Consider the following 26,734-nt stretch of genomic DNA (forward strand, 5'->3'; position numbering starts at 1 on the left):
GTGAACTTCTAAATAGCAACTCCCAAAGCCTATACTAAAATTTTAGTACATAATTTAAAGTAAAATGTAAATACTCATGAAAAATCATAACCACTATAGAAATTCATTGACATTCACTGAGTAAATACTCTACAACACACAGCATTTCCAGACAGGAGCAACCTGGCCAATTCCAGGGCTTCAGGGGATGAGTTATGAGGAAAGATTAAAAGAGCTGAGCCTTTTAAATTTAAGCAAAAGAAATCAAGAGGAGACCTGACTGAAGTGTTTAAAATAAGAAGGAAATTAGTCCAGTGGGTCGAGACTGTAACTTTAAAATGAGTTAATCAAGAACACGGGGACACAGTTGGTAACTTGTTAAGGGTAAATTTCGCACAAACATTAGCAAATTTGTCTTTATACAGAGAGCCACGGAAACACAGAATAAGTGACTAAGTACTGTGGTGGACAGTAGGACTTTTGGAACTTTCAAAACTTGACTTGATGTATTTTTGGAAGAAATAAATGGCGAGCTTTGTTGGGCTGAATGGCCTGTTCTCGTCTAGATTCTTTTAATGTTTTAAATGATCTAATAATTAAGTTAAAACAACTAGATATACTGTATAAAAGCACAAAATACAAATAAGCAGGCAATACATTAAATTATGAAATCTTATATAGTTTTACTATAATGTAGCATCCATAAACACTAGCGAAACAAGGGGGATGCTTTGTTTAATTTTTGTTTGCTATTGCATTGCCTGTATTTAGTTTAGTCCTTCAAAAATATTAAAATATACATACAGATTTGACACTGGTGATTAGATGAAAGTTGGGTTTTTCATTTTATTTAGAAGTCGCTGTTCAGTTGTTATGAGACACTTCAAGGGATGTTCCACGCTTTCTTAAGGCTCATTGTAACAGTAACAGTACCTTCTAGTTTCAGTACTTCAAAATAATTTATTACATCTTTGCTTGAAGAACAAGACACTTTTTAAAAAATCTGAACTACTCCTTTGTGACACTGCCAGATTGATGACTAATCTCACTAAAGAACAACAGTTCCACTGTTATGGAATAACTACAGTCTCATTCCTAACTCAAGTGTGTTTTCTTCTAATATAATATTTGTGTTATCTTTTAAATATTATTGTATTATTTCTTTATTTTCTTTTTATGTTATCTCTTTTATATATATATATATATATATATATATATATATATATATATATATATATATATATATATATATATATATATATATATATATATTTATTTTATATTGTTTTACATATTTATTTGCCATGCCTTCTGTATTTTAGCCTAAAGGGGTGGGGCCTCCTAAGGTGGCAGTCCTATTTAAGAGCCCTGCATACTGTAAAGAACTGCTGTGATATGAGTTTCCAACTTCTGTCTTTTGACTCTTATTTATACTTCGTTTCTATCTATTACTGTAAGCAGAGGTATGATTTTCTGTGTTGTATTGGATTTCTTATTTGTAATTTTCCTACATTTCCCTCATTTATTTGGTGTATTCTACTCCCATACTTGGCCTGCTTGGATGTTTTCAATGCTGCAGATGAATCTGCCATCTGTTTACTTATTTACAGCTTACTTTTGTTATTATTATTTTTTTTATTATTTTTATTTTTACTGTTATTACTACCATCATAGATGGGAATAACTGGTGCCATTTTGTGCCTCAAGCCTATTTAGGTGGAATAAGTTTTGCACCAGGAGGTGGGGGAAAGTCAGTGTTTGAAGTCCTCAATCTTGCTTTATGAGTAACGGAAGTTCATTTATTTCTACCATTGTATACCGTCTGTATGGACCACATTAGCAACTCTTATTCAAGACAAATCAGCACATCTTTGGACCTTCAGGGAGAATTTTCAATACCTCCATTATTCATAAAGCACAAGAAGGACCACCAACACAGTTCTTTTTTTCCACTGGCACTGGGTAAAATAATAATTACTGGAGAATATGTGTAATTTTAGTCCTATCCAAATCATTCAAATGACAACACTTCACTGACACGTGGATTTGCACGAGACTAGTTTAACATGGGGTTATTTTTAGACACTTTTTATAGAAGTTAAAAAGTCTTTGTAACCTTTATTTAGATGAGAATGCACAGTCCGTGAAAAGTTACTGACAATCGTTGGTGACTGCTTCAAAATATACAGTCTCACATATAGGACTTGTACTGAAGCCGCATCACTACAGCAGTAGACATTTGACATAGTTTTCCTATTGTAGTTATGCTGACATTTTGGTATTAACATGTTTCTGTTACACATAATAATATTCTTTTAAAAATGTAATGTTTTGGCTTATTTTTCCAGGGTGGTTGACATGATGCTAAAGGAAGCTACAGGACAAACTCTCAATAAAGAGAAACAAAAAACTAAAAGAACTTAGGGATTTTGAACATTCTTTCATTTTTGCCATGTCATGTTTGTCTTGGAGATCTAAAACTCTGAATCACATTCCTGACCCTCTCTTATCTGATGGTTCCTTTCAGAATATTCCCTGAATTAGCTCACCTCTCTGCCATTCTGAACTTAGGTTCCAACAAAATAATCATTATAGTATCTCAAATTGGAAAAATAAAGTTAACAGGATATGCACAGCGATTCAATAGGATATGGCATCCTTTCTAGTATAAGCTACCTTAGATCCTACACCCTTATTTGGTTTCTAAGACAGTCTTATCTACGGAATTTGATGGAACCCTTTCAGTCTGGTTTCAAGGCGCGACACAGCTGTGAACCTGCTCTGCTACGGGTAACCAACGATCTGCTTACGGCAGCAGACTCTGGACAAGCCAGCATATTAATTCTGTTAGACCTCAGTGCAGCATTTGACACTATCAGACATGACATTCTACTGTCTAGAATGGAGAACATGCTGGGTATCTCTGGCACTGCCCTCCAGTGGTTCAAGTCCTATCTGACTGATAGGAAAGAGTTTGTTAGTCTTGGCAACAGCAGATCCAGCTCAGCGCCATTCACACAAGGAGTTCCTCAGGGCTCTGTCCTCTGCCCTCTTCTCTTCTGTATCTATATTCTTCCCCTTGGCCATATTATCCGTAGCTATGGACTGGGTTATCATTTTTATGCAGATGATACTCAACTCTACTTCAATGTTAAAAGTGGAACTTCATCAGAGCTTTCTCAGCTCACAACCTGCCTTAGTGAAATTAAAACCTGGATGGAGCAGAACTCTTTAAAATTAAACTGCAACAAAACTGAACTCCTGCAAATTGGGACTAAAATGCAACTTCATAAAATGAGCTCCTTCCCAGTCCATCTTGGAGGTGATCTCATCAGATCTGCCTCGACTGTAAAGAATCTCGGTGTCATTTTTGATTTCTCCCTTTCTTATTCCATCCACATAAATCACATTAAGAAACTTTCTTACTTTCACCTCCGTAACATATCCCGTGTTCGCTCCTTCCTCTCCTTTTCTAATGCTGAGAAACTTCTCCATGCTTTTATCACATCCCACATCGATTATTGAAACTCGCTGCTGGCAGGTGCCCCTTCTAATCTTATATCACAGCTACAGCTTATTCAAAACTCGTCTGCAAGAGTCCTGACTCGAACCAGCAGCAATGAGCACATCACACCCATCCTGCTCCGTCTTCACTGGCTCCCTGTGTCTTACAAAATCGAATATAAAATCCTACTAATAACCTACAAAGCCTTAAATAACCTCACGCCAAACTACATCAGTGACCTTCTCCATCACTATGTGCCTGTCCGTCCACTAAGGTCCTCTGATTCTGGCAATCTTGTTGTACCCCACACTAATCTTCACTCCATGGATGACAGCAGGGCCTTCAGCTGTATAGCGAGTGCCCAGACTCTGAAATGACCTACCGAAAGTAATCAGGTCAGCTGACTCCATGAATTCTTTTAAAAAACAACTTAAAACTCATCTGTTCAGGAAGGCTTTTAGGTCTACTTGACTTCATTCCCCTTCTCTCAGTTTACCTCTCTGTCAAGATGCTCATGTAACCTGTATGTGTGTGCTAGACCATCAGTTCTGTTGTCTGTTAGGCTTTCTCTGAATTTACTGTCTTAATCTTCTTTATTTATTTATTTGCGTTGTACTATGCTATACACTGTATACCCTGCCGTTCTTTCTTATATTCTGTAAGTGCCGTGAGCATGGGAAAGGCGCTATATAAATAAAATGTATTATTACTGAATGTAGACCTGGGGACCCTTTAATCAATGCAAGGGAGCAGCACTACAGCTACGCCACCGTGCCCCCACCCATATTTAATACATGATTTAATGCATTTCATCATGAAAAAGATATCAAGTATTTATTTTAGTACTCTGAATGTTCATAGAGCAGGAATATCATAAAGTCAATGTGTGGCGATCGCTGCTGGCGCCTCCTCGGGGCAAGAGGAAGTCAATTTAAGAAGCGTGTAGAGATTAACAACTGGGTCGAAGAACACTTAACACAAAGCATTTAATGTGCTAAATTAACTTATGAAGGGGTTTGAGAAATTCTAATAAATTAAACATTCATTTTAAAAAGAAGTTTAGTTTGCAAAATTCTACTGACAAAATAAACTAAGAGAATAAAATGGAAATGTCGACATAAATGTCGAGACTAAAGTGGAAATGTCGTCTTTAATCTCAACGTGAATGGCGAGAATAAAGTGGAATGTTGAGAATAAAGTCAACATGTCGACTTTATTCTCGACATTTAGTTTTTTTTTTTCTTCTCTGTGTTCGTATTTTTTTTTTCACCGTGGCCCTAATACGCTTCCATACTTATCACATATACCAGCTGTTAAAAGTTAATTGTCACTTTACAGAGTTAAATCTTGAGTACAGCAGGTTTGACATTGTCAGTTTGTATCTACAGTGGATTCATAAAGTATTTAAAACACTTCACTTTCTGCATACTTTATCGTACTGTAGATTTAATTTTGAATGGGAGAATTAGCCATTTTTGCACATCAATCTACTCTGAATAACCCACTATGACACAGTAAAAACATGTTTTTGGAAAAGTTTGGAAATTTATGAAAAATCAAAGACTGAAATCTCTCATTCATTAACTGTATTCAGACTCCTAATTCAGTACTCTGTAAAAGCCCCTCTGACATCAATTCCAGCTTGGAGTCTTCTTGTGTAAATCTGTTCAGGCTTTGCACACCTGGATTTGGGCAGTTTCCATTCCTCACAGATATGCTAAAGCTCTATTAGATTGGATGGAATGGGAAATCTGCCAACTCCAGGTTTCTCCACAGATGGTCTATAGAGTATACGTCTGGGTAGTGCTGCTGCCTCACAGTAAAGAGACCAGGGTTCACGTCCTGGGTCCTGTCTGCGTGGAGTCTGCATGTTCTCCCCTTGTCTTTGTGGGCTTCTTCCGGGTGCTCTGGTTTCCTTCCACAGTCCAAAGACATGCAGATTAGGTGAACTGGCGATCTTCAATTGCCCTGTGATGGACGGCACCCTGTTCAGGGTTTGTTCTCTGCCTTACACCCTTTTCTAGCTGAGATAGGCTCCAGCAGACCCCCCATGACCTTGTGCAGGAAGAAGTGGATTAGAAATGACTAATTGACTTGTCTTGAAGCCACTCCAGTGTTGTTTTGGCTGTATGCTGTGGGACATTGTTGTGCTGTAAGATGAACCCTGTGGTCTGCGGCTCAGTAAAAAGGTGTCCAATTTTAAATAAATAATGGACGCGCTCACACAGGGGAGTGGAGCAAGTGCACGAGATCTGCTGCGTCAACTGCTCATCTGCAGGTTGATTTGAGGTGGCCGGCCACCCATTTGTTGCCTTGCCGGCATGTGCGAGTGGTCTCATTGTTTCATTATCAGTTTGGGGTGGCAATCAGGTGAATTGCATTTGTATCCGCTCCTCAGTTTATAAAAGGGAGTGGAAGATCTGAAAGGAGAGGGATAGAACTGAGGTTAAAGGGAGAAAGAGAGAGAAGAAGGCAGGAGGTGGAAGAAGTGGGTGCAAACGAGTTTCAAGAGTAGGAGCAGATGCAGGCAGCTGTACGGAAAGTCCCTGGAGAGGAGCGGCTGGTCAACGCCTAAGGGGCTGCTGTAGTGGATCACTCCAGCTGAGCAACTTGGGGGAGCTGAAATGATAAGGTGGCCACAGAAGTCCAGGAAGGCAACGGGAGTCAGAGGCTTACATGGAGAGTCCCATTGAGAGCATCATGGCCTTTGGGGACCTGAGCCTAGGTCCGAAGAGGGAGCTTTACTGTAGTCGTGGGACGGCTGGGACCACTGCAATGTCCACTGTGTCTGTCAGAAGGGCAGCTCCTCAACTGCAAAGCCCACAAGGAATAAGCAGAGGAGACAACAGTTAAAAGAACAATGCACATGGCTTTTAGAAAGGTCACTTTCCTGACAGCTGGTATTAAACTCATTTTAATGGATTTATTTATTCTACTTTTAACCTCCACAAATTCACCTTTTTAATCGGATTATTTATTTACTTAGGAATTTCACACTTTTTTTTTTAAAATTGCTTTCAATGCACTAATCACTTTGTACCTTCGCCTTGCTTTATGTGGTGTCCTCACTTGCCAAACTCATCCCTCGGAAACGTTATCAGCAGTGGTGGGTTGAAGTGGCTCCCGGTGGGATCCGGTAGTGTGGAGCTGACCCACACGGTCACAAACCCTTACTGCTGTCTGAGGTTGCATGCACTCTGGAGCAGGGGTTCTTCAAGGACCTCTCTGTAATTGGCTACCTTCATCCTTCTTTCAAATCTGACCAGTCTCCCTTTAGCTGCCACTCAAAAGCACCCCTATAGCATGATGCTGGTACCAGCATGCTTCACCATAGGGATGGTATTAGGCAGGTGATGAGTAGAGAGTGCTTGTTGCCAGACTTAGTGCTTGGAGTTCTGCCCAAAAAGTTTGATTGTTGTTTCATCAGACCATAGAATTATTTCCCTCATTATCTCAGAGTCCTTTAAATGCCATTATGGAAAACTCCAAGCAAGAGTCAGCCACTACACCATAAACGCCTGATTGATGGAGTGTTGTTCAAATGGTCATCCATCTATAAGGTTCTAAAATCCCAGTGGAGTACTCCTGAAATTCTGAAGCCCTGTTAGATTGATTATTGAGTTCTTCCACTTCCCTGACCAAGGGAAGGGACTAAGGGACTCAGTTTACCTGGTAGTTTCAGATTTCTTCCATTTCAGAATTACTGCAGCAAGTGTGCTCCTGGGAACTCTCAAAGCTTTAGAAATGGTTTAATATTCTTGCCCTGGTCCGTACCACAATTTGATCACTAAAGGGTCTACAGAGAGTTTCTTGCACTTCATGGCTTGGTGTTTGTCTTGAAATGCAGTTTGAAGTATTGGTCCTAATATATACAAATGCATGCCTTTCTAAATGATGTCCAATCAATTCAGTTAGCCAAAGGCAGAATCCTCCAATCAAGTTCTAAACACATCTTAAACAGAATTCAAACAAGCAGAGAGGGTCTGAATACTTAAATGAATGAGAGAGTTCACCTTTTGATTTTTAATAAATTTATAGACCTTTCTGAAAACATGTTTTCAATTTGTCATTATGGGCTATTGAGTGTAGATTGGTGGCAATGATGGCAAATATCTCAATTTAAAAATAATCTTCAACACAATAAAGTGTGTAAAGTAAAGGGGCCTGAATACCTTCTGAAGGAATTGTATATATCCTGTATCTAAACTGATAGTCTGAATGCTAAAAGAACAGGTTCATCAACTTAGAACACCAGAACAATTTTATGAATCCAGTCTACCGTATGCATAATATGTCCAAATAAACAGAATCACAATGGTAAGACATCCAGGACTGTGATGAATTACCTCTTCCATTGAGGAAATAATCAATGTTGCGATCGCAGATATTAGAGGAGCTGCTCTTAATGTCCAAGAATGGCTTGCTGCACATGCCCATAGAAAGTGATTCCTGAAGACGTAATTCTGGAGAGAGATCAAGAAAACATATGAGTCTCAACGTTGCTTAGTTTAATTCAAGATCATGGAGGCCTGCATTCTGTTCTAGAAGCATGAGATACAATGCAGGAAACAACTCTAGACAGACCATCAGTCCATCACAAGGCCTACTTGCCCAAACAGCCACACTAACATTTACATGGGGAAAATTTTAAATGTCTTATCAATTTAACAAACACATTTTTGGAACTGGAAGGAAAGCTGGAGTATCTTTAAAAAAAGCCAAAGTAGATATATGGCAAGGACTTGCAGACCCCACACAGTCAACAACTGCATTTGAACAGAGGACACAGAATCCAATTTGAGAAATCAATAAAGAATACCTTAAAATATAGGCCCAAATATTAATGAATGATGAAACAGAATTACAGAGAGTGACAGATATAATAATAGGTTTAATGTTAAAAATTCCATACATTTCCTAAATGTATTAATTGCATTAGATGAACACTGGGGACAGAATCTATGCTGTCAGCTTTGGATATGAAGATCACTCATCAGTGATGCAGTCCTCACACTTCTTAACCGCTGGTAAATTCAGAGTCACCCTTGACCTGACTGCATATCTTTAAGCTGTGAAGGGGAACTACGGATTATGGAGTAAACCTACATGAGCTCAGGCTTCAAAACTCTTCTGCCAATTACAATAAAATGGCCAGCACAATCTGACTGCTGATTTAGAATCCCTATCATACCCAGATTTCACTTTAGCTTTGCTAGAAACTGGCTCACCAGCAAAAAATTAAAATATATTTATGTTTCCAAAGAGTTCCTCCTCGCCTGTCCCAATCTACCCCCTCCACCCCCGCACCTTTGTTTCTCATGGCTTGACTCCAAAGCAGGCGTGCCAAATCCTGAGTCCACATCTGCTTGACATCTGGAGAACGGGCCTGTAGAATGTAAGCCTCCTTAGATTTCGAATGGCGGACCCAAATCTCAAACCTGGTTCCTGAATCCCCAATGTTTTCTGTCAAGCCGATATCAGCAGTCTGCAGGAAAAGACAGTGATGTCACCAGCAAGTCGTATGACTGGACCCTCATCTACTAAAAATTAACATGCATTTTAGGCAGAAGAAGAGTGATTTATATCAAGAATAAATCTATATAAACACAAGACAGATGATATTTGTTACAACAATGTTCTGCAGCTAGATAGATATATTCTGAAGCCCATTGGAACAAGAAAATATGAATAATGAATGTCTACGGAATGAGCAATGAGAACAAAAATAGACTGTGGTGACCTTGCTCAACACATTTATATATGATTTTAAATCTGAACAATACTATATTACGCAAATCATTCAAATAATGATAAAGATCTGTAATAATTGTGTAGAAAGCAAGTACATATTTCCAGAATAAGTTCTAAGATCTAAAATCATTGGTGATTACCTCCCAATTATTATGGTTCAGCCAGGGTTATTGCCCTAGCTTAAGTTTATTTCTTGCCTATTTAATATTTTTATTGCTTTTCAATTATGTTTCTATTATTACGTTAATTTTGTTAATATGGTTATGTATTTTGTTTGAATTTGATTTTCATTAATTCTTTGTGTTTTGTTGAGAACTCTTTCTTTGTTTAATTTCACATGGAAGAGATGGACCCAACAGAGGTCGATGCACTGTCATGGTGTGAAGATCTTTATTCATAGGTTCAAGCTTCTTGTGATTTTTGTGTTTGCCTTTTGATATTGATTATTTAATTACGGACTGGACTTATTAGCTTTGCCATGTCTTTTTAGGCAAACTCATTTGTTTGTCTTATTTTTGCTTTGTTTTTCTATAATTTATTTGGTTATTCTTGAATGCATTCTTTTGTTTATAAAAATTCTTTGGTTGCACTTATTTATTAATCCAAAGATTTACAGTCACCCCCATCTGTACATTTTTATATATTTTCAAATATTTTGTCTGTTTTTAAAACATTTTAAGCCAGTGCCACTTTTGGGCTGGTGTAGGCCGAAGCCTGTGTTTTGAAGTTTGGGGTATGGGGTTTGGGGTAATTTCTCACTGTGTGAGAAATTATATATGGAGGATTGCTCCCCCTTTTGGTTTTTTCTGTTACCAAATCACAACATCCACCTCTTGATTTATTCTCCTTTTGCTGACTATAGCTGCATTCGGACAGGATTAGTTTTATACCAGGAGGTGGTGTAAAGTAATTATTAACAGAGGGCCCACTGTATTTTAGTCCCATTCGAATCAGACACATGACACAATTTTACTGACAGGTCAATTCACATAAGACTCGTTTTTCCTGGAGTAATTTTTTATGGACATTTTATATAAGGCTAAAGGCTCCATAATGTTTATGAGACGTGAATGTGCCGTCTGTTAAAAGTTACTGACATGAGTGTTTCGGAAGGGACTCAAATTCTAGAGGTCCTTTGGTAAGAATTACTTTACCCCAAATCCTAGTGTAAAATTAGTCCCGTTTGAAGAGCGCTTTAGTGGTTTCAAGTAGGCCACAACTTGCATATGGAGCAAGAAGCAGACACTGAACTGTTGCCATTCAAAACAACTATGAGTTTAAATGGAATTTGGATTGTGGCAGTGATTAAACTCCATCATTTGTTTAAGCTCAGGATCAAAATTGGAATGGTTGTCTAGATTAAAAAGGGTGTAAATCTGCATTTTTGTCTAATCGCGAGCCCCTAAACCCAGAAGGGCTGTTACTGACCATTTTAAATTCTGAAGTAGGACCTAAGAGACAAAAAGTGGTATGTTGGGTCATTCTTTTTGACAGACTGTCATACTTGCATGCCCTAATACAGTATCTACTATGGCCTAATCCATGCTTCTAGGTGGTACTGAGAGAATTCCCTAACCAAATTGATATTTTCTACTATATTTCATTTCCACTTTGATCATCTCTCTGTCTGCTACACCAACATGTAGCCATATGTTATTTGCTTTGTTTAAAGTACCTGGTGATGATGCTCTCAAATCAGATTTGATAAAACAAGAACTGTGTATTTATTACTAATTAAGAACATTTATTTTCTGCAATAAATAATATTGTTTAAATAAGCTGGTTGGGATCATCAGATCAATTTTTTATTAAGAAAACAAAACACAAAGAGTTACACATGAAGTAGTCTAAAATATGAACAACAAAAGGGCATTCGAATAAAAAAATTAGGTCATGCTAAAAACAGAACCACCTTTTTCTTAGTTTAAGACAATAATGTTTTAACTTGAGTTATGCTAAGAAGGTTAGGAGATTTCTAGCTAAGCATGACAAGCCTTCTTACAAGTAATGTAGCATGTGATACCACATTCTTTTTATTTTATTGTTTAAACATTGCCGAACAGCTACAGTACAAACGGCAGAGACATAGAACACCAGATCTTCAACATAAACTTTTTTGTTCATGCTTTTTCCTTATGATCCCTTTTATTTTTGATGAAAGTGGTAGTTAGTAGTAGCAATTGGTGTTAATGAATTTGCCTTAAGTTCCACATACTAATTCAAAAAAGTCAGAATTTATATTATTTATGTAAATGGAAACTTCTGGAGTATAGTAATTTAATCCACATACATACATATATTGAAATTAAACCCAGACTCCCACAATAGAGTAAACAGAAAACACAATTCGGCTATGCATAAAAGCTTTTCTCTGTCAAAAGAAAGCAGAACCTCTAGAAGCTCAGATAGAGTTGGGAATATATTACATTTTGCAAAAGTCTGTCTGAGTGTCTGCCTTTAACAAATCCAATATGAACATAAGAAATTAGGGAAATGGTTTCTCTGTTGTTTTAGCTAACATATTTGCTAGGATCTTAATATCATTATTTAGAAGAGAGGTTGGTCTGCAGGATGCGCACTTAAGAGGGACTTTATTTTACTGCAGAAACACAGTGAATAATGATGGCATGAATGAATTAAGGGAAATAAAAGGTAGGAGAAGTTCCTCTGGCCAGAAAGCTAAAGCAGCAATCATGTTGACTAAGAAGAAGAATTATTATCATCAGTTTGCTTCTGATCTCCCTTCCATATTCTAAAAAGGCATTTTAAGACTGTAGGAGGTTGGTACGGACTCCAAGTCTGACAGGTGCAGAGAAAAAGAGTAAAATAGACAGAACTGGATGAAAAATGAGTAGAGGAGTGTTAATGGCAGTGTACTACTGTGTTTTCTCCCTCATGACTTGCCAAAAAAAATTAATGGGGTTTCAGTAGGTGGTTCAGATCGTGTTGCTGTGCCTTGGGCAGAAAATTACAAAGCTGAACAGTGAAAAATCAGGTTGATCATATGCTGTATGCCATGACTTGTTTACTGCTTGAGACCTTATCTAATTTTCACACAGCAGGCTGTTACACATTTCCAGACCCACAGTCTGATTCTTATTAATACAACAGAGTGTTAACATTACCTCTATGCAAACCTGCTAGCAATTATCCGCTTCTTCCAAGTGGATTTCTAATTTTATGAGGCTCACTCATATATACTCAACTGACTGAGTACAAGTAGTCCCCTGACTAAGCTCTCGTATTGTCTCTTGTGGGATATTTCTTTAAAAGCTAAGGCCTGTAGCTTTGTATCTTTCATTACATAGCAACAAAAAATACAAATCTTCCACTGCTTTGCTCTCCACCCACACACAAACAGAAAATCTGTAAATTTTTTAATCCATTAACAGCTCTGTGCATTGCTTAATCCCCTGTTAGGCTTTCTTTTTTTTATAAGAGAGCTGCTTGCCAAATTTCTGTTCTTAAGGCTGGGATGTATCCTGGTTGACAGCAGCGGCAGCTTTTAGGAGCATTTCAGTATTTATAGTCCCTTTCATGTTTATAAATTATGAAGTTCTTTTCTGTTGAAAATGGATGTTTCTTTGCTCCCTGTTTCATAGCACGCTGTGAAACAAGAACCACAAGCCCAAGACAACATCCAGCAGTTCAATTAAATGCAAAGAAACAAGGGAAGATGAAAGCCGACTAGATAAGAAAGCAAATGGCACAGTTTACTGTCAGTAAAAATTTAGCACTGGCAGTGAGGTGGAAACATAACATCTTAAAAGGATTTGCAGAGGATTAGCAAAGTACACCTGCCTTCACAGAATGCTTGTAGATGTATGCCGTCTGGCCTCCGTGCAGCGTCTTCTGCTTGGTGAATAACAGGAGGTCTTCAAATAAGAACATCTGCCGGATGACCTTCTTCCGCCCTCCCAAGACTGTGAACTCATTCTGTCGCAGTAACTCCCCCTGCTCAGTCAAGCTCACCTGTCACAATATCAAGAAAACACATAAAATATAGTGATTTACCACAACGGGAACTGGACATAAATTCTGTCATCCCTTACATTTACCATTTATAGTGCACCTGCTGTCTGGTGAATAGATACAACACAGATGGAAGGGCAAGTGGAAGGAAACAGCCTGCTAGACAAGTACCTTGTATTTTATATTGGTCAAATATTTGTTTTCTAAAGGGCCTTGGTATGGAGCTCTGCCTGAAAGCTTGACTATGATCAGCTAATCAGTGGTGGGAGAGGTCACGGTGGACTTGAATGCTGTAAAGGTGCCCACACTCTGCCAAATTAAAACTTTAAGTTTCCAATTATTTGGCAAGCACAGTAGTTGGACTCACATCCCCACTTTCAGAGTAGATTAAGTAGAAGGTGGCATACTGGTGATGCTGCAAAAGTAATGCATCTAACATCTTTGTATTTTATGAAACCGGGGTTTGTTGTCCTTTATATTTTTTTTGGCTATATAAATATTTTACTTTACTAGTATGAACTGCTGAGAAATTTTACTTAAACAGTCATATCACCTAAATTAAATCTAGCAACAAGTAGGGCAAACCAGCCCAAGTTGGTGCTGCTCCCAAGCCTGGATTAATAGAGAAAGTTAGTGTCAGGAAGTGCATCCACCCTGACCCTGCCCTGGGTAAGCAGGTTTGAAAATGGATGGATGGATAATATACTATAGGGGCATCACAGTGGTGTATGGGTAGCACGGCCATCTTGCAATAAGAAGTTAGTGTCCCTGGTGATCGCTGTTGTGAAGCAAGATAAGGGTCCATGACAGTGCAGGATTTTAAAATAAAAGCTGTGCAGCTCAGACACATTGAATATGGATGTATGCAAGTCTTTCATGAGGACATTTGGATCAAAAAGATAAAATCATCTGAAAGGAGATTGATTCCAAGAGGAAGAGAAAAGACAGAAAGGAGAAAAATCAAAGATCCAAGTTTAGTCAACAACAGAGAGAGAGAGAGAGTAGATAATTGGTTGATCAAGCTGACGTACTGGGTCAGAGGCTTGGTAGTCAGGAGTGAACGAGAGGAACAGTGCTCATGAGGTACGGTCACTTTGGATGAGTATCCTGGGAGCAGAAGCGACCATTAGCCAATCATGCTACAGGCGTCAGTGTGAAGGTGTTTACATTTCTTTTGTTCTTCCAAACAAAGGTAGGTGAAAATATGCAAAAAACTCACAGACAACAACCAGGTTCAGGATTCAAGTCCAAGACACTGGATCTGTGGTGATGTAATAGTGTCAACTACAACACCAATGTGCTGTCCCATAACAGAATTGAATAAATTAGAGAACAGACCAGAAGTCAAATACAAAAAAGATGTCAATTCATCATTTTGCACTCATCAGCTCGGCACGGTATCTTTGAGATGTGAGACGAAAATAGGAGCACATGCTAGGAAACCTGTGGACTGCAAGCTGGTGTGTGTCAGAAGCCATTTTCTTGGAGCTGAAAGCTAGCAGTGGTATTCATAAACAAGGATACTAAACTTGAATCCTTGCCTTTTCACATTCTCACTATGTCTAATCTATTAGTGTTGTTGATTTTATGTGCCCTATCTACGCTGTTTATTCTTCCACACGCCAAAGACATTGCTGTTTGTTTATTGGTTAACTTTGCATTTTCTCAGTGTGTTGGTCTGTGTGCCCTTTGATGAACTGGTATCCCATTCAACTTTGGATCATATGATGTGCCGAGTGCTATTTAAGATGGGCCATGGTTTGATTGGATATGGAAAACAAGTAACTGGAATGATGATGATGACTCCACACATTATCCAGAACACAAAAGTATGGACTGTCTGTTTTTAAATATAATTGTGGAAAATGTAATCTTCTCTTTCAGCATAAAGTGACCCCTTATACCTGTAGTCTTGCATCAGCCAAACCATTACATCCGTGATCTCAAAATTGTAAGCAATTAAACATTAAGAGCATGAAAGCTGAGTTTCTGTTGGCTAGAATCATAAATGCAACCAGAGTACTAGAAAAAATAAGTACTATCTTTACTGACTATGTCTTTGGCCAGACTGTGTCTGTTATAGCTACCAAGTGCCATGGAAATATCTGTTTACTTTAATTATGAAGTAAATCAAATTAAGCCTTAGGAAGAAGAAAAAAAGAACTAAAAGGAAACCACTGCAAGTCATACATCACATGCTGTTATGCGGTCGCTGGCTTGAAGATCTTCTCCGTGCTGAATTACAAATCTCAGCATGGCAACAGCATTCTGCAGGCTTTGGAGGCTCTGTTGATCTCTCTCTGGACAGCATTCCTTCGTGAGCTCATTCAGGATGTCACAGTACTGCTGCAGCCTCAGCAATGGTGCTTGAAGGTATTGGGATAAATCAAGAGGGTCCTTAAGCTCTAGCTGTCGCCGCTGAAATTACAATCAGAATTGTAACCTGTTACTCATTTTTAAGGGGCTTTACTCAGAACTCTTGCAATATCATCTTGGATTCATCAGACTGAAGTCTTATACCCACCACATACACACATTTTACATTAGTCCATTTCATAATATAATATAATATAATATAATATAATATAATATAATATAATATAATATAATATAATATAACCTGCATTCAATGGGCTAGTACATGTCTAGCACTGTTTCGTATCTTATGCTCAGTGCTACCAGACTGTGGCCCTTCATTGCATTCAAAGGAGTAGAAAATGTTATGTTTATACAGGTTTAATATTTGGCTAGCTGTCTAAGACAGGTTGAAATCTAAATAATTATTGTAGACCCCAGATTATTCAGCGTCATCTATCGGAATGCATTGCATTTCTCATTCCAAGAGATGGCACATCACAAACATTGGCACTGCTTTTACAAGCCCATACCAAATGGCATATGACAGAGACATACCATTTGGCTTGACACTCAGTTACACTGACACACACATGTCCTTTTATGAAGGTGGATATAAGGTCATTTTTTGTCATGTGCACAGAGTACAATGAAATTCTTACTTGCATCCATTAACCAATGTGCAACTTGTCAGCACTCTCCAGTGCCATGATCAGTGAGTAGAACAAGCTCTCCGCAAAACTTCTGTCTTCCTTATCTGAAATAACTACTCGACTTTATTTGGTATTGAAATAATAATTTCTCTCTCTCACCCTGTCTCTTTTATTTATTCATATATTTTTACATTACTAAGCGCATGCTTTTAACCCTTTATCTCTGTACTTTAAATCTTAGTATCTGTCTGTGGTTCCTTGTTTGCTTTGAGTAAATCACTTAACCTGCAAGTACTCCATTTAAAATGAAAAAATCCATGAACAGTTGTAAAATATCCTGTCATGCCATGTCATCTAATCTAATCTAATCTAATCATCAAGTCTAATCTAATCTAATTAAAGGACAAGTGTCAGTGTGTGGGTTTTTTTATGGTTGCTAGAGTAATGAAGAATAATTAGAAAATAGGCAAAATGTAGAAGAAGCATCAAAAAAATCAAAATGACAATAAAAATACCAAATAAGGTTCTAAAAATTAAATATTATTGGCCTATTCTGTTGTCTGACATTATGTGCCAACAACAGCAGAATAGAATTAACTTTCTTACACCTGCTCAGGCCACGTGAAATAGGGTTTATAGCTTTAATGTTAATGACTGATCATTGTACGTGGTGGGCAATGAATGAGTGAAAATAATAATAAGTCAACGTGCACAGTTGGGAAACCAAAGCCCTGACACAACTAGGCTAGAGTTGCTATACCAGGCCAATGTGGTAGCGATCATCAACACATTTTCCCAGCAAAGCACTTTAATTTTAAGACTAAGTTTGACGAGTGATGCCAGAAGGAAACAGCGACAACGTGTGGCTCTATCTGAAGATGAAAAGGCCACTGCGAGGGAAAGGAATTATTATTATCATACCTAATTAAATGGACAACCCATGTATCAAATAAAAACCGTGACGTCTATATTGATTACTTATATTTCAAACTGTCTTAGATGGGTTGCACAGCTAGTATAATATAAATTGGAAGTGTGCTGTCGGGTACTGCTTCCTAGGAATTTATTTCACATATTGTCTCAGCAGTTGCCATCAATATACACAGTTTTTGTGGCTTTTGGAGGAAGCAGCTTACAGATTGCCTTTAGTGTGGTAAGTTGAGGGATGCACAATATTTACTTACCTACACATTTACTTTTGTATTTGTGATTATGTAACCTACAAGTGGTCACAAAGAACTGGTGACCCGACTGGCAGTAGACCCTTGATCATTCTTGATGCTGTCTTGTTACAGGGAGGAAGTGCACATTTCTCACAGTGACTGCGTGAGCAGCAGTATCTAGGACTGAGGATAAGTAGCACATACTGTTATTTTTCTCCTATTAGGATATTTACGAGGGTAAGTCGATATTTATCCACACATCTGTGATCATTTTGCTTGGGTTAGTTATACACCTTTTCCTGAGCACATGTGGAAGCCTGGTGTGTCTGTGGTAACAGTGGTAAACTTTTCATTTTGCTCAGTCAGTTTCTCTTGATGTTTTTATTAGTAATATGGCAACTCTGCTCTCCATTTGCTCAAAAGAGGAGCAGCGAGCAGTGATCTGCTTTTTATGGGTTGAAGGTGGACCAGTTGTACCCATTTCCAGTGTGGGTGACTGTCTATGCGGGTAATCTGTAAAATACTTGGCCGCCACTTCAGTCATCAGCTGTGTCTCAATTACAGAAAATTATTCATTCTGTATAGGAATCTGAAATTGCCTTGAGGTGGTATTGAATATAGCAAGGCACTATATATTCACCTCATTAGGTATGCCTACACTTCCTGTTGGCTGTTCTATTACTCTTAGGTGTACCTAATAAAGTGGCCAATCTCTATGTTAAAAAAAAAAAAGTTGTTTGTATCCTTTAATTTCTGTTACTATTGTTAATGAACCTTATCGCCTTATTCTTCACCCATTCATTTACAAAAATCCTCTGGTAATGTTTTAATTAATCTACAACTTTATGAAAATCACATGCCCAAAATTTAATACGTCATTCACGTCAAGCTTTAATGCATCATTCACTGGATAACAAGATCCACTACTGCTGAATTGAAAGGTTGGCTCACCTTGAAGAAAGAATTTCCTTGACTTGAGAGTAGAACATCACACTTGGGCTTGTTCTTTATGTAAAGGGAATAAAGTTTAAATTGTTGTCTCTGTGGGAAAAAAAGTTTGATAAATTAAAGAGAATTATTATTTTCTCCTTACAACATATTTAAAAAAACAATCAGGTCATTGCATAATATAAATATAATCTATACCTCAAACTGATTTTTAAGTTGTCTTATTCTCAACCAATAAGTATTTACAAGACTTCTTTCACACAAGAGATATAAGTGAATCAACCTGAGGTTAAGTCATGTATGATTCCTCCTTTAACTAATTCTATATTCTGATGCTTCCTTATTGTACTTTTTTCTGCGTGCCATTTTATAATATGATTTCAAATTGTGGAAACTGTAGTGGTCTGCAGACTAAACACTTATAGACTGATTGGAGCTGGCTGCTTGGAGTGGTCGGTGCAGTGGTCTGCCAGACTAGCCACTTACAAGCAGGTTGGAATGAGCTACCTGTGAGTGACAAATGTCTAGAAGAAATGTCACCAATTAAAAAGAATCTAGAAGGCTATTATAGTGTCTTTCATGAATAGATTTCATGATAAAACACTATCTATATTGCTTTACTTTTTCTTAGTAAGCATGTCTGACATGCCTACATCATTATTAACCTGGAAGTTTAAAATTATCCCTCCAGTTCATTAGAACACCACTAGCATTGTAGAAATTTCTCTGGTCCTATATCTACTATTAAGATAATTGTGTTATTCAAACAACCATAGAAAACTAAATGGCTTGCAGAATGTAAGCATGAAACACTAGTAGTATATACTGTAGAATTACATTCAATTTATCCCATGCATCATAAGAAACATTATATTCTATAATGAGAATAATAAGAAATTCCAATTATACATAACATATCTCAAAAACATTGAAAAGTTTTAGTAAATAGATATCTGTTTACATATTCATAACAGAACAAAAATCGAAAGAGCCTGTAAATAGCGTGACATTTATTGGGCCTACCTCTTTATTACCTAACATAGTACATCAATGCGTTCTGATGTTCCTCACCATCAAAAACCTGAGGCAGGACAGCATCTAAACCGAACACTCTAGCTTCCGTCTGCAGGATGAACTCCTGAGAGAAGTCCGGGTTTCTCTTCTCAAAACCGGGTACATTTACAAAGCAGACTTTAAATCACTGGAGGACCATTCAGAATCATCTGACCAGACAGTGCTATAGTTCTTTCTACCCTTCATAAAATCAGTATGAGGAGCAGCTCCATTAGCAAAATTCGAGATGAATCTTCTACAATAACTGGCAATCCAAGGAAGGCACAAACCTGTTTCTGTGTTTCCAGATGAGAGTAAGCGAGCACCTCATCCACTTTCTTTAAGTGAAGCCGAACCAAACCCCCATCCATAGAATAACCTGAATATTGTGTTTCAGTCATACCCAACTTACATTTCTTAGGGTTAGCTGTCAATCCAGCCTGTCTCAAGCTGTCTAGAACTGCCTCAAGCCGCTCCAAACGTGAGTGCCAATTAGTAATTTACTAAAAATGACAACATCATTGAGATACACCCCGGAATATTCGTAATGGGGTTGCAAAATCTGATCCATCATATGCTGGAAAGTAAGACGGACACCATGCAGCCCAAACGGGAGCCTAGGTAACTTGTATAACCCGTTGGGGTGGCAAATGCTGTTTTTTCACAATTGGAAGCTTCAAGTGGCACCTGCCAGTACCCTTTCGTAATATTGAATGTAGAGATATGTGATGCCTGTCCCAATTTCTCCAATAACTCATCAACATGGGGCATGGGATAAGCATCAAATTTGGAAACCTTATTCAAGTGTCTGAAATCGATACAGAGCCAAATCAAACAGTCTGGTTTTGGGACCAAAATGATTGGCCTACACCAGTCGCTTTTACTTTTGCGAATAACACCCAGTTCAAGCATTTGTCTGACTTCATCTCACAATACATTCCTTTTCACCTCGGGTATCCGAAAAGGCCGCATCTGCACCTCAACACCAGGCTCTGTAACAATCTTATGTTCGGCAAGCCTGGCATGGTGGAAAAGACATCAGGGTTCCGTCTAATCAGAGACAGCAACTCTGGTTTCTGCAAGTCAGTCAAATCATCACCAATAGCAACATCTGTCCGGGACACAGCAGCCACAAATATTATCACCTCTTGGGGTTCATGCCGCATCCCCCTGCAGCAATGGTTACAATAGATAGATAGATAGATAGATTATTTGACCTCAGGGTAGTTTGGCTTTTTAAAGAAGATCAATAATTACATAAATACATCTATTACATAATTAAACATTAAAGTCTGTGTATCCAGTCCCTCAAGCAATCTGACTGGTCAGTTTGGATTTAATGTGATGTGTCAGATGGTAATGTGACGAAAGAGGAAGTGTGAGTGTGAGACACACAAGTAGGAGAATCAGTATAGGAGGCTAGTGGAGAGTTGCTTTCAAAGATGGTAAGTATAAAAGTGGACAAGAGGCGAGCAAGGCACCTTGAAAATACAGACAGAGTCTGAGAAGCAGGCTTTATGGAGACACAGTTGAGAGGGGAAGAGCTGATGAAGAGACATTCAGAAACAGCAGATACCAAGAAAAGATGCTGAAGGAACATGTAGGGCAAGAGACTGCAGATGTTTTTAAATTGTTCTATTACGGCAGGGAGCATGGGTAGTTAAGTGATAAATACATAAATAAATAATATTATTGTATTATGGCAAACATCAAGCCCCTCTCAGATATACACCAGAATGACTTCCGCAAAAACATTTGTTGGCTGAAAGTCCTCAATGTTCGTGTGTCAAAGGGGGGATATGTGGAATTGTTCATAATGACACTCAATTTTGTTTTAACTCTCTTCTTTGCTATGACCTCCAGGGGGTCCAGAGTGCATTCCATAGCTGAGCCTGCTCTTTTAAATTAGCTTGTTGATTCGGTGGGCCTCTCTTGAAGTGATATTACCAGCACAGCACACCACAGCACAGAAAATCTCACTGAAAATCAGAGTTATAGAAGTTGTGAAGGATGTCACTACCCATAACAACGAAATGCAGTCTCCTAAAGAAAAAGATACTGCTGTGCCTTTTCTCATATAGTTCCTCTGTATTCTGAGACCAGTCCAAAATGTCTTTGATGTGGACCCCCATGTACTTGTAGGAGTGGACATCCTGTACATCCACTCCCTGAATAGTGACCAGGCACAGAGGCTCTTTCGCATGGTGAAAGTTTGTTCATTTTAATATGCCTTTATTTAGAATTCTTTTACTGCGAAAAAATACTGAAACATACAACTGTTGAAATCAAAAATGTGTTTTTAACCTTCAGTGAAAAGAGCCAATGCATTTATTAAACACCATACATTATTAAACCACTAAAACATTCACTTGTTTGAATTTGAAATTCTGATGTTAAAACATCTGCCTTCAATAAAAAGGAGATGAGTCAGTTTCAAATGTTATGTCTGAAGGCCAGTTGTTGAGACATTTGCACAAAGTAGAAATAGTGAAAACATTGCACAGCTGTAGAAATACGGAGTGACAAAACAGAGGCTGTTGCATAAACAAACTGATACAAAAATCCACAGGAACTGGAAAAATGATGGGAAATAATTCAGTGCCGCAGACATTTGCAGGTACTCTTGGGTTCTCGGAGTTCCTCAATGCTCTCATCTTTGTGGAAAAAATAACTTTCACAACACAGACCACTGCAGGCACTCAGGGGCAAAATCCAGGGCACCAATCTGCTTGGGGTTGCTTTTATTTGAAGTGGTGATGGTGCCGTGTCAAATGAACATTCTAATGATCTTATAAAGTTAATGCTGCTGTAAGACTATATGAATTTGGAGCATGTTGAGAGGCTAAGAAGATGTCAGCTGGAGTACTGAAGAATTAAAGAAAGTGGATGAGAAAAAAAGAATTGGAAACATAAAATGAATTACGCCAGAATGAAAAAGCAAGAGAATGATTTTTTTTTCTTTATTTCACCTTATACAATTTTCTTGTATTAGGACTTTGTTAGTTTTCATATACCCCTTGGGGTCAGACATTGTACAGCGCCCCTGGAGCAATTACAGGTTAAGGGTCTTGCTCAAGGGCCCAGCAGAGTAGGATCTCTTTTGGCAGTGCTGGGTATTCGAACCAGCAACCTTCTGGATACCAGCACAGATCCTTAGCCTCAGAGCCACCACTCCCTAGTAGGTAAGTGAGAAAATGAGATAAAAATTGACTGAGTGAGCAAACAAAATAAATTACAATGAACGTAATTCTTCCTGAACAAGACAGTAAGTGAATGAATGAATGAATGAATGAATGAATAACACAAGAAGTAAATGAAGGACTGAGTGAGGGATTATAGATTAAAATGGCTAACATAATATTCCCAAACCCATTTAATTCACTTCAGATTCATGGGGGCTAGGGCCCATACTAGTACCTCCGGAAACAAGGCAGAAATCAACCCTGGATAAGGTGCCATCACAGGGCTCATTCAAGTACATGCCTACTCGTGCCAGCTTAGAGTCACCAATTAACCAAAGCCCACATATACATGGGAATAATGTGAAAGTGGCACATAGCCAAAGCCCTGGTGCAGGCCACTGGATTTTTGTGCCAGCAGGACTAACCACTGTACCCTCCTAAATAAGCGATTATTAGTTTGTAAAGGAAGGAACAATTAATGGAAATCTTTATCTGCTGCATGTCCTACATCAAATAAATGCTGTGTTTTTGAGAGAAATGTACAAACACTCAGTCACTACTTCACTTTTTCAGAATGAATCATTTTATTTTTATAGCTTCAAGTTTGCTTAGTACTGCTTACTTTTAGTACTGCTTATACCTTACTTTTATTCTATGTTAATTCATGCTCCCTAATTTTAATTATTTATTCTGTCTTTTTTCTCTTTCTTCGTCATGTAAAGCACATTGAGCTACATTGTTTGTATGAAAATGTGCTATATAAATAAATGTTGTTGTTGTTGTAGCTGGTTTGGCTAGTAACATTGTTCAATTGTTTGATGGCCATTCATGTGTAATAAAAATGAACATGGTCAGCAGTTATTCAAATTTTCATTTTGTTTTAGTATTTTGTGGTGGTGTCATTGTTAAAGTTTCTCGTCAGTTCTGTAGAAAACACTGTCAGATTAAATGACAATCCTAAAACAGTGACTCTGTCATTAGACTTCTGTGATTTCATGACAGACAGCTATTGGGATAATGTGGGATATTACAAAATATCCAGGGAGGAGGCCCATTAGGTCAAGGTCAACAGGTTTCTATTTCCTTTTTTAAGCCACTAAGACCACAATCAACCAAAAGTTTATAATTTTCTGTGGTATCTCGTTATAGTGGGACCTTTGCTTTAACTCTGCTGTCACAGTATGAGATACAGAGTACCTATAAAAAGTATTCAACCTATGGAAGTTTCCACAATTTATTATTGTATAGATGTGGACAAATGTTTAGGTACCCCTCCATGAAAAAAGAACAACTCACATCTGTCTCTGAAATGACATGAAACTGACAAAAGTAATTGGCACCCATCATTGTTTATTCCGTATTTAACAAAAATCTGACTTTGCTTTAGAGTGTTGATTGAACAAAATATTTCAAGTAATGACACAAATGAAAATGGCATAGGCAAAAATGATGGGACCCTTAACTGAATATCAGTTGCAAAATCTTTAGAGTTGTCAATTACTGCAAAACAAGCATTTCTTGGAGCTCTCACTGAGACTTTTGCACCTGTCTACAGGTCATATGGCCCACTCGTCCTGCACCAGCTGTGTCGGGTCTGAAGGAGGTCTTCTAAAGATTGCATGGTTCACTTCTTTCCATAGATGCTGAAAAGGATTCTAATCAGGGCTCATAGAAGGCCACTTCAGATGAGTCAGATGTTTTGTTCTTGGACATTCTTGGGTACTTTTAGCTGTGTGTTTTGGGCCATTATACTGTTGGAGGATTCATGACCTGCCACAGAGAGAGCTTTCTGACACTGGGCAGTACGTTTCACTCCAGATTGTCTTGAGATTTCATTGTTCCCTGCACAAACTCAAGGCACCCCATGCCAGATGCAGCAAAGCAGCCTCAAAACATAACTAAGACTCCTCATTGTTTCACAATAGCTATGGTATTTTTTTATTTGAAAGCTTCATTTTTGTGTCTGTGGACATAGAGCTGATATGACTTTCCAGTTTTGTCTTATCTGTCCAAAGGACATTCTTCCAGAAGCTTTGTAGCTTCTCAATTTGCACTTTAACCAATTCCAGTCTGACGTTTTTATGATTTTCTTTCAACGGTGTAGTTTTCCTGGTTCTTCTTCCATTGAGCCCACTGTCACTCAAAAAAAAAGACAGATGGACCTTGACTTTAGAATTCAGCTTGTATTACTTTGGAATTTTGTTTGCCCTTCTCACTATTTTTCTGCCCATTCTGGGGTCGATTTTTCCTCTTGCGGCAGCATCCAGGGAGGTTGGACCTTAAAATTAATAATATTTGCATCTGTTGTCACAGATACATCAAGCTGCTTGGAGATGGTCTTCTAGCCTTTACCTTTAACACACTTGTCTATAGTTTCCTTTTAATCTCCTCAGACAACACTCTCCTTTGCTTTCTCTGGTCCATGTTCAGTGTGGAACACACAACAGCCTTTTTCCATTTTAATTGGCTGAATGACTGATTGCATGATTGGAGACTTGTGTGATTTTAATAAAAAAAATACCTAATTTGATAAATTATTTGAATCCAGTTATTTCAGATCTTTTCTTGAGTTACCAACAATTGTGTCCAGGCCATTTTAGAATATCTTTGTAGAATAAGCAATACTTGATCTCTTTTCATACTTGCTTTGTTTTGCTTAATGACATATCAATGACATGCAGGTGTACAAGGACAATTGCTTTTCATTTAATCACTTTCTAAACAGGCAGCACTTTTTTCAAAGAGCTGGAAAGGAACCAACAAATTTGTCCATGTTTGTTTAACATTAAATCACAGAGGATTTAATTTGGCTTTTTTGCCACTGATTTAAAGAAAAGGACTCTTTAATGTGAAAGAGAAGACTGAACTCTGCAAAGTGGTCTAAATTAATTACAAATATAAAAAACTAAATAATTGATCACATAAGTATTTACTTATGTTAAGTATAATTATACAAAATTGGTCACCTTCCCATCTCCTTCCACCACCACTCCTCCATAATTGTCGTCCGCTGCCTCCCATCTCTGACTCACTAATGTAGAGGAGATGGATTCTTTTACCAGGAGTATTTCTGGTGCTGCAACACTGTACATTGGAAGCACATTCCAGTTGGAAGGCCCCTAAAGTAGTGGCAGTGTTTGGTTCAGACACAGGAGACATTGGCTCAGACACAGGAAGCAAAGGGTGATGGTGCAAGGAAAATTATCAGAATTGGCCAATGTTAAGAGTGGTGTTCCACAGGGGTCAGTGCTCGGGCCGCTGCTATTTTTAATATATATATATATATATATATATATATATATATATATATATATATATATATATATATATATATATATATATATATATATATAATTTATATAGGAATATAAGTAACAAGCTAGTTAAGTTTGCTGATGATACCAAGATAGGTGGATTAGCAGATAATTTGGAATCCGTTATATCATTACAGAAGGACTTTGATAGCATACAGGCTTGGGCAGATTTGTGGCAGATGAAATTTAATGTCAGTAAATGTAAAGAATTACACATAGGAAGTAAAAATATTAGGTGTGAATACACAATGGGCAGCCGTAAAATTGAGAGTACACCTTATGAGAAGGATTTATGAGTCATAGAGAACTCTTAAGTTATCGACTTCCTGACAGTGTTCAGAAGCCATTAAGAAAGCAAACAGAATGTTAGGTTATATGGCGCCTTGATGTGTGAAGTACAAGTCCAATGAGGTTTTACTCAAGCTTTATAATGCACTGGTGAGGCCTCATCTTGAGTACTGTGTGCAGTTTTGGTCTCCAGGATATAAAAAGGTCATAGCATATATAAAAGGTCCAGAGAAAAGCAACTAGGCTGATTCCAGGGCTACAGGCGATGAATTATGAGGAAAGATTAAAAGAGCTGAGCCTTTTCAGTTTAAGCAAAAGGAGATTAAGAGGAGACATGATTGAAGTGTTTAAAATTATGAAGGGAATTAGTCCAGTGGATCGAGACTGTTATTTTAAAATGAGTTCATCAATAATATGGCAATAGAGTTGGAAACGTGTTATGGGTAAATTTCACACAAATGTTAGGAAGTTTTTCTTTATACAAAGAACGATCGACACTTTGAATAAGTTACTAAGTAGTGTGGTAGACAGTAAGACTTTAGGGATGTTCAAAACTCGACTTGGTGTATTT

The 26,734-nt window shown here is 37.9% G+C and overlaps 1 protein-coding gene across 3 annotated transcripts in view; it reads right to left on the reverse strand.

The window, feature by feature from the left end:
* Positions 1-26,734, reverse strand: part of LOC120523575 (rho guanine nucleotide exchange factor 40-like) — a 237,034-nt gene that overhangs the window by 28,119 nt on the left and 182,181 nt on the right. For all 3 annotated transcript variants that reach the window (XM_039745001.1, XM_039744994.1, XM_039744987.1), the window contains exons 17-21: positions 18,330-18,419; positions 15,398-15,625; positions 13,037-13,207; positions 8,792-8,969; positions 7,831-7,947 (exon numbers count right to left, since the gene is read on the reverse strand). In XM_039745001.1, the coding sequence (XP_039600935.1) occupies positions 7,831-7,947; positions 8,792-8,969; positions 13,037-13,207; positions 15,398-15,625; positions 18,330-18,419 (784 nt within the window). The remainder of the gene's footprint in view (positions 1-7,830; positions 7,948-8,791; positions 8,970-13,036; positions 13,208-15,397; positions 15,626-18,329; positions 18,420-26,734) is intronic.

The sequence above is a fragment of the Polypterus senegalus genome, chromosome 1 (assembly GCF_016835505.1).
Source record: "Polypterus senegalus isolate Bchr_013 chromosome 1, ASM1683550v1, whole genome shotgun sequence".
Lineage (NCBI taxonomy): Eukaryota > Metazoa > Chordata > Cladistia > Polypteriformes > Polypteridae > Polypterus > Polypterus senegalus.